Source organism: Tigriopus californicus, chromosome 2 (genome assembly GCF_007210705.1).
Source record: "Tigriopus californicus strain San Diego chromosome 2, Tcal_SD_v2.1, whole genome shotgun sequence".
NCBI lineage: Eukaryota > Metazoa > Arthropoda > Copepoda > Harpacticoida > Harpacticidae > Tigriopus > Tigriopus californicus.
The window spans coordinates 13,436,589-13,450,283 of NC_081441.1; the positions used below are offsets into that span (position 1 = coordinate 13,436,589).

At 43.9% G+C, this 13,695-nt stretch overlaps 4 protein-coding genes across 5 annotated transcripts; 2 read left to right on the top strand and 2 right to left on the bottom strand.

Annotated features, from left to right (window-relative positions):
• Window positions 1-1,999: 1,999 nt before the first annotated feature.
• LOC131892250 (uncharacterized) lies at window positions 2,000-3,551 on the bottom strand. Of its 2 annotated transcripts, XM_059242047.1 has the most exons (5): window positions 3,247-3,352; window positions 2,820-3,130; window positions 2,601-2,694; window positions 2,401-2,531; window positions 2,000-2,337 (listed from the first exon to the last, which is right to left on the bottom strand). In XM_059242047.1, exons 2-5 carry the CDS (start codon window positions 3,008-3,010, stop codon window positions 2,055-2,057), a joined length of 699 nt encoding a protein of 232 aa, XP_059098030.1. In that variant the 5' UTR covers window positions 3,011-3,130; window positions 3,247-3,352; the 3' UTR covers window positions 2,000-2,054. The 2 variants fall into 2 exon arrangements, with proteins under 2 accessions (XP_059098030.1, XP_059098023.1); XM_059242040.1 differs by lacking the exon at window positions 2,820-3,130 and having other exon boundaries at window positions 3,247-3,551.
• Window positions 3,552-3,844: 293 nt separating this feature from the next.
• On the top strand, window positions 3,845-5,470 carry LOC131892262 (nucleoredoxin-like protein 2). Its single transcript, XM_059242058.1, has 3 exons — window positions 3,845-4,010; window positions 4,085-4,218; window positions 5,245-5,470. The coding sequence occupies exons 1-3, from the start codon at window positions 3,852-3,854 to the stop codon at window positions 5,396-5,398; spliced, it is 447 nt and encodes a 148-aa protein (XP_059098041.1). The 5' UTR covers window positions 3,845-3,851; the 3' UTR covers window positions 5,399-5,470.
• Window positions 5,471-5,769: 299 nt separating this feature from the next.
• On the top strand, window positions 5,770-9,504 carry LOC131893349 (uncharacterized). The gene is made up of 4 exons (XM_059243347.1): window positions 5,770-5,935; window positions 6,190-6,676; window positions 9,077-9,262; window positions 9,333-9,504. The coding sequence occupies exons 1-4, from the start codon at window positions 5,770-5,772 to the stop codon at window positions 9,484-9,486; spliced, it is 993 nt and encodes a 330-aa protein (XP_059099330.1). The 3' UTR covers window positions 9,487-9,504.
• LOC131877238 (metastasis-associated protein MTA3-like) lies at window positions 9,501-13,046 on the bottom strand. Its single transcript, XM_059222854.1, has 3 exons — window positions 12,572-13,046; window positions 11,068-11,698; window positions 9,501-10,998 (listed from the first exon to the last, which is right to left on the bottom strand). Exons 1-3 carry the CDS (start codon window positions 12,933-12,935, stop codon window positions 9,798-9,800), a joined length of 2,196 nt encoding a protein of 731 aa, XP_059078837.1. The 5' UTR covers window positions 12,936-13,046; the 3' UTR covers window positions 9,501-9,797.
• Between the last annotated feature and the right edge of the window lie 649 nt (window positions 13,047-13,695).

Here is a 13,695-nt window from a genome sequence, read left to right on the forward strand (position 1 = left end):
GGAGCCTGCCATGGTTTTGAGGCTTTGAAGGTGGCCTTTACAGCCTTTGACTTTCTTTTCCCTTTCACTCCTCTTCTCGTAAAAAGAGGAGGGGAGAGGACAAAATGGAACCATCGCCTCTTTCCCATTCCCTTTTTGGTGGGAGTAGTGATAGCAATAGTAGTAGTGGTTGTAGTTAGTACTAACTCTCCCCTCCCTCTCTTTCCCCCTGAGTTGGCCATTCCTTCTTTTCCGTCTTTTCTTGGTCTACTCAATGCAGTTCAGACATCCATTTGGCCCAGAAATGTGCTCCTTGCGTTCATGGCTGCATGGCTTGGACAGAGGAAGGTTGTTATCACAAGCCCAGCTTGTGTGACCAGATGGCACAGATCTAATGGCTCAGATTTGTGATGGTGCCTCTTATGTCCAGGACTGATATTTTGCCACATGTTCCATCGCGCTTTGGATGAAAATGGTTCGGTTTGGGTATTTGATTTTCAATCATTAATTTTTCATTGCTTTACTTTTACTTTCGTTCCTACATGACAGGCATGCAGTTCAATTGATGCCAACCTCGCTATCTGGTCACTGAGGATTTTCTCTTTTGAGGGTCTCCAATTATGCCTGGTGGTTGACAGAAGTGTGCCAATGGCCTTGTGTTCCCTCTGTTTTAGCGTCCTTCCTCCATCCCTCTCTCATGTGATGAGAAGGCCGAGAAGGCTGTTTTCCTTCGCCTGAAGCATCCTTTCAGTTTTGGTCCCTCTGATTTTCCTTCAGCGTGATGAACTCTTAGAACTTGTACCATTGCTTGTACCCCTCATCCAATAATATTCCTTATATTGAGGCTCTATATATTTCAAAGTTACCCTTTGGCTCCCATCAATTACGGTTTCAAACCTATTGAGTTCGTACTCCAAAAGGAGCCGAACTCAGTCACCCTGAGATGATCCCTGGTGAAGACTAGTTTGAGGAACAAACGGCCTTCTCAAGTTTTGGTGGTTCGTTTCTACCCATTTGTAACATATGTGTGCGTGTGCATGAGTATGGATCAGAGAAGGCAGCGATGCACTGGATTGTGGGACTTTGGACCAAGGGAAAGTAAGCATCGCCATTTACCTCCACTCCTCGAGGACTCCAGCCAGGAGGAAAGGACTGGTAAAGGAGAGAGAACTCTAGAAAATGCTTGCCAGCAACGCACAATGGAACACGTTAAGCCCATAGCCGACCCTATACAGAATAAGGAGAGGCTACAATGCAATAAGGTTGCGTTGAATTTGGGGAAAAACTGCTCGAACGCATATATCATAGATGTTTTCTTTCAAATTTTATATATATTTGAAACGAATTTGATATCATGCTGTGTTTGCGAAATCTAAGACATGTCTTAAACGTAATGCAGCCCACTCTTTGATCATGAGAAATTCCAAACAATTATTCATCATCATCAAAGTTATAAAGAAATCGAACCATCTTATGTTTGGTTTTAGTCACTTTAATTGTCCTCATGGGGAAACTCACCGGAATGAGAGCAAAGGTTTGTAAAGGAGAAACTATCGGTTTAAACATTTTTCATATTGTTGCAATGAGTCTCGATTCTACCCAAGAAAGAGTGCTTTATCTAACCCTCCCTAGGGCCAAAAGACGAGGAAAAACGAGAGAATCCATGCAATGTGAGAGAATGATAGACTATGGCTCAAAGAAACAAGCTCAGACGCGCCCACCAACCATTGAGTTCATTAATACCACTTTGCGAGTTATGGTGAGTGTAGTAGTTCGCAACAAATTTTGAATTTTCCTTTTCGCCACACACACTAAACTTTTCTTCAATCCAAAAGATTACTCCTATTCTAACTAATGCCCTTTGGCAAGAGAACGAGCCATGTTCAGAGTTTTCGTTGGGTTGTTCTTTTGGCACCAACATCGTGGAGGATAAATGGTCTGCTACTGCCAAAGAGGATAAATGGTGGATATCGACCGATCGCAGACTTGCGTTCTTTTTCCCAAACGAGCAAGACGAATATTCAAAGAAAAAACAAGCATAACATTTATGAATCAAAACCGTCTTAAAATACAGCTTATGTAAAGTCGAAATCCAAGTTGATCTTGTGAGCATCTTCGGTAGGGAATGATTTAGGAAGGTCGGCAAAGTCATCTTTCGTAAATGAATTGGTCGAACCAGCGTCAAAATTGTCATAACTGACGTTGAATTTATGATCTTTTGTATAGATATCCGGAATCACGTTGAAAATGGATAAAGGACATTTGGAGTAAACGGACCAACATTCTTCGGTTTCACTCTCACCAACCCTTGCAGCTTCTTTGTAGTCCGCTAATTCCGAATGATCATCTGATTTGGGACTGAAATAAGGTTCAAGTTATACGGTGAAAATGCAAAAAGTCATCCATAAAAAAACCACTCACAAGAAAAGTGTCGATATCATTTCTCCGACTAAACTCCATTCATGAATGGGAGTTTCCTTCAGGTCACAAATGGTTCTCAAGACACAATCTCTACCGGGCAATCCTCCGTTTTTGAGTCCATCCTCAATGCGCTGTATTCCAATAATTTAAAAGAGTGTCACAATGGACAGGAAGGAGGATTCACACGACGGAAACTTTACCTTCAAAATGCTGACTTGATCATCGGCCAAGGTCCGCGTGAGCACATTGTCGAAGGACCGACCAAAAATGCTGGCAAAGCCCTCTCCAGTCACACTGAAATTGATTTAGTATCGTCTTCATGACTTCACTCCTTGTTCACCGTTTTCATTACAACCCAGGCAAGAAAAGGACTCAAACCCTTAAAATATACACTATCTACTTGGTACAAATGTGGTCACCTTCTTTTCTTCTTTCCCGCTGCCGCCTCAACAGCCTGCTCTGCCGTTTGCAGCGCCTGGGCGGCTGCGTTATTTCCGGCGATGGCGGCGGCCAAAGCAGTTGTCCCGCCAAAAAGATAATCTAATTCGTATCGGATAAAGAAGTCGAAACGGATCTCGGCGGCAGGCAGGAGTACTTCAGTTCCTACCATGAGATCCCACAATGCCCCGGGGGCAATGAAGCGTCTATGCCTGGAGTGAACTCGTTTGACCGTGATCTCCTCGCCCAAAATTTTACAAGGAAAAATTAAAACCACGGCAAAAAACAAGACCTGCAACCGGAAAAGTAAAGTCTTTGGGAGATGTTCATTCAAAGGAGTACACTCTAAAAGGCTCTTCAAGGTCAAACAGGCTCACTCCAGGAAGAAAAGGTCCAAGGTATACTCACGACGTTTGCTCTGTGAACAGGGATCGAACCACAAATCGTACCCGGATCCAGATCAAATACAAGCCCACAGGGCTTTGAGGGACAGTCAATCTACTTTGAAGGCTGAGAAATGTGGCATTGGGCAAGTAAACGGTTCTTTTCTTCCTGGACTTTGCCCGACTCTCATTGTTGTCTGACTCGGTGGTTGGACAAGTTTGTGGACAAATGAGAGGACACTGTTCCTTTGAAAGCGTTCCATTTCTGAATTTGGCCAAGATTGGCGAAACCCAGAAACATGTCAAAACGAGGAGTAAACTTACTCTCATGTTGCAGGGTTTATACAATTCACCTCAGCCTGATCGCTTCAAAATCTCTATGGTAACTGAAAACCCAATTGAAGTATTGGGTGATCATTGAGTCTTGAGAAAGAGACCTCATTTTCTGAGTGATTGACTTAAGCATGACAAGAAGAGACTCTCTAATCTTTCCTGAGCACTCACTTGGGCAGAGTTTGAGCTTTCTCCAGCATTGGATTATGGGCTCGGATCCGGCACTTTCACCCCCACAACTTTCTCGCCAGCTGAATTTTCCCACAACAAAGGCTTTGAATTTGATCTGAATCGAGGATGGATCGGCTAAGCGGTCACAAACTATTCAGGAAAACAGGCAATGTGGTGCCCAGTGAAATGGCCTTAGAGGATAAGAAGATCATCTTGTACTTCTTTTCGGCTCGTTGGTGTCCTCCTTGCCGGGCATTTCTTCCCATTCTCGTCGATTTCTACTCAGTAAGATGGGGATTATAATTCATTGGTCATAAGCAGGCTCTCAAAGAAAGATCGCTTCTGTTGTTTCAAATCAGGAATTGGTGAAAGAAGAGGAGCCTATTGAAATCATTTTTGTGAGCGGAGATGACAACCAAGATGAGATGAAGACGTACATGAAGGAACATCATGGGGATTGGTTGGCCATCCAACAAGGCACTGCCTTAGCTAGGTAAGATAGTCATGGAACAGAAAAACGATTCAATCACATTTATCAGTTCACATTTACAAAATTGGAATGGCATAACTCGATTCAAATCTCATTCTTCGACCTAACTCAGAAGCACTTTTAGACGCTAATAACACTGGCAGATGGACGAGCAATCTGATACCAGACATGGCAGTGCTTTTCGAAACCTAGAAATGGATGATATGATGGTTGCCTCCGTTAGAACACGTCTAGCACACTGAATTAAACCAAGAAATTTAGATTTCAACTTGTCACAAAACTTGGAAAACGAAAGCACCAGACGAATTGAACGTAACCTAAGAAGTTAGATTTGAGCTATAAGGCAATCCTGGTTTGTCGTAAAAAAAATCAAGGTTACTTCCTGAGGCTAAATAACGGGTTTCCAACATTCCGCCCATTGAAAATGTAAATTGAATGCCCTAAGCGCAACGTCCCGTGATTAAGTTAAGACTAAAGACCTTTAAAAATGTTCTACGTTCAGGCGAGCAAACCCAAAGCGACAAACCAGTGCTCCAATAAGTGGGGCTTCTATTCAACAAAGCACCAATGTTATATACGAACAAAGAGGCAATTATGGAACAAACTTACAACCGTCTTAGCGGTCCAAGCGCCCAATGGTAACTGATTAATCAAATGGCTAAGCATGACCACAAAAAGAAATGTGAATCAACCTCACGTCGTGCTAATCAAATGATCAAATTCAATTGGTATTTACACTCGCTGTACATACAAAGATTTATGAACTTCGCCAATTTATTGATTTAAGATTTAAGCAACTGCAAATTTTGAATGGTGAATTTTCCCTTTTGCAATCCCCAATGAATGAAAAATTAACCATCTTACACGGGCTATTTAGTCATTGTTGACATATCAAATCAGGCTTAACTCTTTCATATTGTACTTCTTCAACCGTTTGGGAAGTACCAAATTTGCATTTCCGTACTTAAACGTTCCAAAAACAAAACTTATATTCATCAGTACTTCATTCAAACCCTCTTACTGTTCTAGCGACCTGAAGAAACAGTACAAAGTGACGGGGATGCCGTCAGTGATCGTGGTAACCAAAGATGGCCAACTTATCAGTCGCAGTGGGCGATCGGAAATCACAGACAACGGAGTGAAGATCTTTCAGAACTGGCTCACTGCTGCCAAAGCATCCTAATCCATAACTGTGATTGACGTTACCTGGAATGCTCAATTAAATGCCATTTCATTGATGAATCAACTCAAATCGTCAGTTCATTGGAATGCCAAGGGCCAATTTCACGCTCCACCAGATCAATTCAAATGTGTTTGTACCTTCCTGTAGAGAAACCATAACTCAAGCCACCCATCTAGATTGGACTTAATGGAGCTTCCAACAATAAGTATTCGTATTTGTTCGTGACGAACTCTGGAATTAGAGGACTAGGTCAAGTTTCTCATCTTGTAATCTTGCCAATGAATCCTGAATGGAGAGCTTTCATAGGTTTATAGCTCTTTGAACGAGTAGAGAAAGTTCAGTTCAGTCTGAGATGTCCTGAAAGACACATTATGGTCTGTCCATCCAATAGTTTGGTCTCTTACGTGATATTAGTTTTGGGGACGATCTTGAAGGCGGTGCAGAGCTTGGACTTTACACAAGTAGCTCTGAGCTCCTTATTTATGGATAATTATGTGTCCGATTTGCTCTCCAACCATATCTTACTTAATCAGTCATGTGAGTATCGGTGTTACTATCAAAATAGATTTTAAATCCTGTCTTTGAGATTGAAAAGCAAAAAGGCAATGAAAAAATGAGCTCCTTGCTCAAGTACTGATTCCTAAAAGTGTTCATATGAATGTACATGAATGGTTTCATTGGGGGCTTCATAGAAAGTTTTTTTAAGGCAACTATGAATGAATAAGACAATGAAGAACACTACCATTAATACTTACTTTAACTGGAGTGCCTATTGATGGGTCAGAATTGAGTTTCTTTCCAATCCCTTGGGAGCATCGAACTATATTGCTCCCAAATACAAGTTTTTCTTTCAATCATTCAAGGGCCCTCTGCACAGGTGATTTGGGAAGAGGGATTCCTAGGGCGTGAATCCTTCAAAACCTGCTTCGGAACTAATTCCACGGACAAGTCGAGGATTCGACGGGAGGCCCTTCGAGACGAAAAGTATTATCAAAACAATCCCCATTATCACTATGACCCTTATCTGAACGGGGAGCACCCTCCGGTGAGCTACGGCAAAGGACCAGTCTACAAACCGGACAAGCGGAAGAAGTTTCCTCGGTTCTTTGGACCTTTCCCGTTAGGGTTCACGTTCAGAGATCCACTTCGACCTTTTCCTGAAGGAAGTCTCTTCCTGCTCACGCCTTCTTTGCTCATCCCATTCATTCCGTTTGGCGTGTTCGAGTACCGATTTCCTATCGGGGTTTTTATGAACTACATCATCGAACGTTTGAACGGGTGAGTGAAAATACCTGTACTGTAACTCGCCAAAACAAGATTGTGGTTTCAATAGAGGGCTTCTCAGGTTTCAATAAGTTATGGACAGTTGGTGTTAGAGGGCGCGTCATGCGTGTATAGAAATATGTATAGAGAGAGAGAATTGATGTTTTCAATCTTATTTTTGGAAGGATTTGTATTTCACGGGCTTGTTTTAACCATTTGAAATAGACTTGACATTTGGTCTGCCAATAAATTTGAGTTGACAGACCGGGCTGGCCCTTGAATATAGGATTAGACTGGAATTCGATTAAAAACTTGTTCAAGTCTGACTTAAGGTACTTAGAACCCACTGCGCATTCGCAATGAATATTAGAGGGAAGCAAATGGAACTAGAAAGAGGCGAGAAAAACTTAGTCGGGATTCTCGAGGAACTGCAGGTGCCGTTTCAAAGATTTTCAGAGGCAAAGTTTCATAATTAGAACTCGAAAAAAAAGTTTCTTGTTTAGCCGAAATAAAGTTTTTGAAAGTTGAAAAAAAAAAATGCGCAAAGCGTGTAAATATGAAAAAAACAAGTTGCAATATTGCAACTAATATATTGCAATTGATATTTAAACGGGAAAAGCTCAGTTTTAGCCCTTTTTAGCCTCTTTGCCGCATTTTTATCTATCACAAAATCAAGGCACCCAAATGTATTCACTATGTCTGTTGAGTTCACAAAAAATCAACAATTTTTTCTTGCACTGTTCGACATTAGGATACGTTTTCAATTTATACATATGGCATGGTAAACAGTTGAATCTCTTATGGAGCCTATAGTTTTTGCCGCTGAGGGTGCTTTGTTCACAAAATAATTTTGGGTCGGATCAAACCCGTGACGGCAGCTGTAGCTTAACTGCAAGCCCTTTTTTTCTGGAAACTTTCCCAAACCGACAAAAGGGAATTTAATTTGAAATATTCAAAATATTGGCAGCAAAAGTGGCAGCTACTAGACAAATCATAACCTTTTAACTTCGTTATCCCAGTGATAACATTTTTTGTAGCGGTTAGAAAAGCCAGTGAAAACCCAAACCAAAAATATTGCTAAGAGGTTTTAGCTGAGGACATAAACCTATATCTGATCATGCTACACAGAAGTAAATGAAAAGGCCCCAAACAAGGAACAACAACAAGATATGAAGGAAGCGGATAAGGCCCAAATAACAATGAAAAAGCAAAAAATGTGGAAAGCAGTCAGAAAAAAGGTCCAGAAAGGGGAAAAGTGGCTATAGAAGTGAAAAAAATAGAAATTTGGCTCAATTTTTTTTCGGCCAAAAAGGCCAAAAATAGTAAAGCATTTTTTTCAGGTTTTTTACTCTTGTTTTCTAGGTCTAATGATCAAACATGACGGGATTCTTTTTTTTTCACTTACGAAAGAAGAACTGAACTGTCTCTCATGTAGATAATGTAACAATGGAGCGTTGTGTTTTTTTTCCAAAGCGAATGAAACCAAAGTCTTGCGTATTAATTTCTTTCAAAAAAGTCAAGCAATTGAGCAGGTCTCATCTATGAAAGATCTAGGTGTAGTCCTCCAAAATAATGGAAAGTTCGATGAGCATATCCAGCTGAAGGTGGGTAAGGCTTTTCAAATGTGTGGTTGGATATATCGCACGTTTAAGTCCAGAGATAGCATCACGATGCTAACTCTGTACAAGTCGATTGTCCAGCCACATCTTGAATACGCCTCACCCATTTGGGCTCCAATGAGTTCAGCAGGTTTGCAAAAGGTCGAGCAAGTCCAAAGATGTTTCACTAGGAACATCACAGGAATGAGAGAGCTCTCGTATTGGGAAAGGTTAGAACGGTTGGGATTGTACAGTACTCAGAGAAGGTACGAAAGGTATCTGATATTGTACGTTTTCAAAAGTATCCATGAGCTTTGTCCCAACCCAGGGTTTAGGGTCAATTCTAGTGACCGTAGAGGCTTAATGTGCGTTTTGAGAGCACCTTCAAGTCTTCGAGAATCCAGGCTAGTTCGAACAATGAAGTCCACATCTCTTCTTTCTCGGGCTCCTTCATTGTTTAATTTGCTTCCCTCTGATATTCGTAGGGAATACGTAGGCCTTGTTGATCCGGTAGCATCTTTCAAGTCAGACTTGGACAAATTTTTAGATAGCATTCCAGATCAACCCTACATTCAAGGATTAGCTCGGTCTGCAAACTCAAATTCGTTGGTAGACCAAATATCATATAAAAATTGAAAGGTAATAAATAGACGAATTATAATCTTTCATTTTAATAGTACTGGGGATTACATTCCCTGTAGCGGTTAGAAAAGCCCGTGAAAAAACAAACCAAAAAATTGAATATATATGAGGTTGCTAGATCTAGCTAGATGTCAATTCTTCACTCGAGCTATCAGCATTTCAAAACTCATTCCAGATACAAAGAAACCGGCCGCCATTTCCAAAATGATCAGTACGATTTCTTCACGTGGGCAGAGGATATGCTTACCAATACCATGGCCATAGAAGGCCGATCTTGCATCCAAAGGCTCATCTGCGAGATCTCGGCCCATCCCATTGATCATCTGAGTTTTCTGGGGGATCTCATTCATTATCTCATAGAGTACAGTTCGGCAGTATGAATTGAATTCAAGTGCCGAGAAGAAGTAACCCCCATTTTCTGCTCGTTTCAGACCCCGTCAAGGAGGAGCTCGTTCCATGGACGATTATCTGGAAGCTCAGCTCATCGGCCACAGAACTGGAGAATGCGCCCATCGATTTCGCCGATGTCCCTTCTCGATATTAAATCTGATTGATAAACAGCATGCCAAGCGAAAGAAGCGATAATACAAGGCGGATACTTAATACTGTACAACATACTTTATTAGAGTTCCATTACAGAGAGGATTGGGAGCACGATGGAAAATGTCTACGACGGGGCGTATGTGTGTGTGTGTATGTAGGGGTTGAAAGGGGACGAAAAATAACGGGTCACTGAGATTAAACATTATACACAAGTCAGGTGATTGAAGACCAAGAAACTGACAGAAAAACGAAAAGAGTCTCTTTTTTTTGTACGTGCTGTGACGGGAATGCGGAACGTTTCTCTCTCTCTCTCTCTCTCTCTTTCTGGCTTGCACTCTGCTTGCGCTCTGGTTTTACATCATGTTGGCCAAGCATCGTTTGAAGGGCTTCCGGGCCGCTCTCCTCAAGGTCAACGTGCTGAACTTCTTTCGCATGCGTTTAGTTACGGCCGTGGCCTTATAGAATACGTCGTCCGGCGCGTCCATCCAGCTGATGACCTGTCTCTGGCCACCTTGCACGCGGGTCAGCGTGGCGATCCGACTTTTCCCCGGAACCTGATTGGGTGGCGCGGTCCGTTGGATCTTAGCGAAATGCGAGTGCCCTCCTGAGCTAGACCCGTCGACGGCGTCGTAGGCGCGCTTCTTGTAGAGCATCTGGTGCGGCTGGGTGGTGCGGGTGAGATCGGCGGCGCTGGGGATCCGCTCGTAGATGTAGCTGCCGTCAGCTCGCTTACTGGGACGTGGGAATGACTCTTTGGCGGGCTGAGGTAGCTGGCTCTTGGGAGTGAGCACGAGCCACTCCTGCACGTCTTGGTTGGTCAGGCCGAGCTTGCGCACTACAGCGTTCATGTTGATCCGCCGCGGCACCGTGAAGCTGTTGAGTTTACGGATCTTGTCCGGATCCAGGGTTTTGACCTTGGCGAGAGTCTCGGTCTTGAGGGCCTTCATATCGATGGGCTTGCCCGGTTTGCGTGCGGCGTGCTTGAGGCGCGCCACGTGCATACAGATTCGCCGAGAGGCGCGCGTGATGGGCGTGGTCTTGAGGAAGAAGGCGGCGCGCGTCTTACCAGACGAGGCCTTGGCGGGCGAGCCTGGCTCGATAATGAGACCAGGACGCAGGAGGGCAAGCCGGGCGGGTGTGGTGCTCGTGAACGAGCTCTTGTCCAAGATGAAGCTGTCGTCGGTGAGAGTGGCGGGCACGAACTTGCCGTATTTCTTATACTGCAGCCACGAGTACTTGGCCAGGGTTGGATAGGCGTCGCAGTCCTTACCGCGGATGATGATCTCGCCACTGGGTCCGGTCAGGCGGGTGGTCTTGTTGGTGTACGTAGGGACGTAGACTTGCTTGAGCTTGTTTTCCGACTCCACGGCTTTCACCCGCTTCTGCTGGACGTAGCGGTCCGTGGTCTTCCACATGAAGAAATATTCAATGATGTTTCTCATGGACTTCCAAGGCAAGAAGTCCTTGCGGATGTCGTTGAAGTCTTTGCCGTATTTCTCGATGGCTTCCTCAAACAAATTGGCCTCGGACGCCGACCAATCCTCCATCTCGTCACTAGCATGATAATCATAGTTTAAATTCGCAAACCCATCACACATATGGACTCATTCAACCATCACTTACCGGCATAGCATGGGCCCAGAACCAGGGACCAGGGACTTGATGGCATCGTCCAACTTGTAGTTGTACTTGTGCAAAAGATCGTAGGCGTGGAACAAGGTGATGTCCCGAGAGGCCGCAGCCGCACTCATATGTAAACTCGGTTGCTTCACGGAGGAACTGCAATCCAGGGCTCGTGCAAAAGTGCCCACACTCCGCGCAATGATCAGGAACTTGTCAATGTCCTCCGTGGTCAGTTTGGACTCGTTAGGATTCCACAGCATGTCCTCCAGGTCCTCCATTTCTCGTCCGTCTTTCTTCGGATTGGCCTTGGAGAGCGCGGGAACCGTGGCTTGATAGGCGGATCCGATGCGGATCTCGCCGCGATCCGCCACCAAAGTCTTCTGCGTGGGATCGTACACGAGGGCGTAGAAGAAGGCGTCATCCCGTTTGGTGTAGGACTCGACGGTCTCCACTTCCGACAGGAGAGTCACGGAGCATTTGCCCCGGATGAGCGTGGCGGGTAGAGTTTCCACTTGACGTGTGAGGAACACTTCGCGGAGCTTGAAGGCGGCTCGCTCGGCGTTCCGCTCTTTCTCCTCTTCATCCTCGGAGTCGTCCTCGTTAGAGTGGGTAGAATTGGAGTCATTGGATCCTGAAGCGACCAACGAGAAACGAGACTAAATACATTGATTGGGAAGGCAAACATTCATGCTTAATTACTGACTACCTGAGCTTGGCTGAATGTTTTTTTTTTTTCATTCAGCACAGAAACATAGTTAACCTTATGCCCTAAGACTCTTAGATAGAAAATGGAATCGGGCATAAAGTACTCAACCGAAACTTGGTTCAGTACATTATCCGACCAAAAAGAAGCATTCCCTGGAAATTCGCGAGGTTCTCTTACGGAAAATTTACTTGAATGGACATGGGTGAAAACCATTAATGCCATCGTTGACGTCGACAAGTTCGGTCTTGAGTCGATACATATGTATAGATAGGCTTCGAGCTTCAAATTTGAATTTCATTGATGATCCCACAGACCTTGTCTATAAAGCTAGTCAAACCAACTGACCCGCTAACAGATCAAGTTGGAGCCTTAATTCTTTTTGATCTAGCTTACTCTCATATCACTAAATCTAAGTTGAATTTGAGACGAATAGTATTTCCTTTCTTTTAATAGAACCGGGCACATTATTCTCTTTGCAGTGGTTAGCAAAGCCCGTGACCCTCCCTCTCTTAAGCTTTAAAGACACCCTTTCCTGACTTCAATCTCGATGAATGTATGTATCTTCTCATCACCAAACCTTTTTTAAGCCATTGAAAACTGGTCTTTTGACATGATTCAAAGTGATCAAATAAATCAGAGTATCTAGTATCAAACTCCGTTTTCCGTTCAAGGAAAGCTTGTCCCCATAATCTTCAAAATCCTACAAAGTGTGTATGGTCGGCTATTAGGAAGTCAATCAACCTGTGGAAGTCATATAGGAGGCCGAAAAAGAGAGGCCGTCAAATGCTGTGGTCTTACCCACATGAGCGCTGTCCCCCCAATGATGCCGATCAGCCTGGGCTTGCAACGTCACCGGAATCTCCGCCCGCCGGTAGAAGCACATGACCCGGGCCTCCACATTGCCCGAGGACGTCTTGCTCAACTCTTCAATCCGACGGAGAGCGTAACAGGAGGACGATGAGTTTTCAAAATACACATAATCCCCGATACGATACATATTTGCCGCATTGTTGTTCGCACTGCTACTGCCACTGGCACTCGCATTAGGACCATTGCTGGACGACGAGCCCGTAGAGCCCGTGGCGGATAAAATCGGCCCGGCGGTGCTTACACTCACGGCACCACTGCCCGTTAAGAAAGCCGTGCTTGCTATGGCGGCCATGCTCACCCATTCAAGTCTCAAATCACCAATACAAAGACGCTGGTTCGATTCCCACTGCAGGCAAAAATATTGGGCTTGAGCCGCTTGGTCAGTGCTTCCAAATGGGAAGAACACAAAAAGCGCAGACACAAGCCAAGCGGCGTAAGAAAAGGGGCAAAAAAATCACACCATGTTAGCCTCAGATTCTCGTCAAATGAGTTAGTATACTTCGAGTGCGTGGATGAATTCTATCATCTCAATGTTTTGTCACTAACCATTTACGTTTAGAACGCATGGGTGTTCTTTTCACTTTTCGAGTTCATTCTAAAAATATGTTGTATCCCTAAATTTCATCGGAAAAACTGATCGAAAGTATACTTCTTGAAAATTAAGGTGTGGGTGGAGAGTGTTCACAGGTTTTCAATTTTTAGCCGGGCTTACACGATTAAATTACGTTCTTCTCGAGGTTTGGTTCAATGGGCAAAGCGCTAGTCTTGGGGCAAAAAAGCGCAAGATTTAGAGGCACTATGCTTGATCCACAACTGTTCGGGGTGACTAAAAAGGATGCATGGGTGGATTGATGGGTGATTTGATGTCTTCATAATAGAACAATAGGTCAGAAATAATGACAGGAAAGAGATATCCTACGAAACTGGGGAATGGAAAAGGCGAATGGGATGAATATAGTGTTCATTTCCTTAGAAGAAGCCGTTTTGAAGCAAAATTGAAATCAGTCACGCTCAAGCAAGCTCTGGTGATTGCCTGGCATGCCAAGCCAAAT

What these genes read in the sequence shown, in the direction of transcription:
- LOC131892250 (XM_059242040.1), bottom strand. Translation starts at nt 3,551, where the DNA reads ATGAGAGTAAGTTTACTCCTCGTTTTGACATGTTTCTGGGTTTCGCCA. An exon ending in ATCAAGTCAGCATTTTGAAG is followed by an intron (nt 2,532 to 2,600) that starts GTAAAGTTTCCG and finishes ATTGGAATACAG; the next exon opens with CGCATTGAGGATGGACTCAA. An exon ending in ATGATATCGACACTTTTCTT is followed by an intron (nt 2,338 to 2,400) that starts GTGAGTGGTTTT and finishes ACCTTATTTCAG; the next exon opens with TCCCAAATCAGATGATCATT.
- LOC131892262 (XM_059242058.1), top strand. Translation starts at nt 3,852, where the DNA reads ATGGATCGGCTAAGCGGTCACAAACTATTCAGGAAAACAGGCAATGTG. An exon ending in TTCTCGTCGATTTCTACTCA is followed by an intron (nt 4,011 to 4,084) that starts GTAAGATGGGGA and finishes GTTTCAAATCAG; the next exon opens with GAATTGGTGAAAGAAGAGGA. An exon ending in CAAGGCACTGCCTTAGCTAG is followed by an intron (nt 4,219 to 5,244) that starts GTAAGATAGTCA and finishes TTACTGTTCTAG; the next exon opens with CGACCTGAAGAAACAGTACA.
- LOC131893349 (XM_059243347.1), top strand. Translation starts at nt 5,770, where the DNA reads ATGGTCTGTCCATCCAATAGTTTGGTCTCTTACGTGATATTAGTTTTG. An exon ending in TATCTTACTTAATCAGTCAT is followed by an intron (nt 5,936 to 6,189) that starts GTGAGTATCGGT and finishes GTCAGAATTGAG; the next exon opens with TTTCTTTCCAATCCCTTGGG. An exon ending in CTCATTCATTATCTCATAGA is followed by an intron (nt 9,263 to 9,332) that starts GTACAGTTCGGC and finishes TGCTCGTTTCAG; the next exon opens with ACCCCGTCAAGGAGGAGCTC.
- LOC131877238 (XM_059222854.1), bottom strand. Translation starts at nt 12,935, where the DNA reads ATGGCCGCCATAGCAAGCACGGCTTTCTTAACGGGCAGTGGTGCCGTG. An exon ending in GGGGGACAGCGCTCATGTGG is followed by an intron (nt 11,699 to 12,571) that starts GTAAGACCACAG and finishes TGGTCGCTTCAG; the next exon opens with GATCCAATGACTCCAATTCT. An exon ending in TCTGGGCCCATGCTATGCCG is followed by an intron (nt 10,999 to 11,067) that starts GTAAGTGATGGT and finishes TTATCATGCTAG; the next exon opens with TGACGAGATGGAGGATTGGT.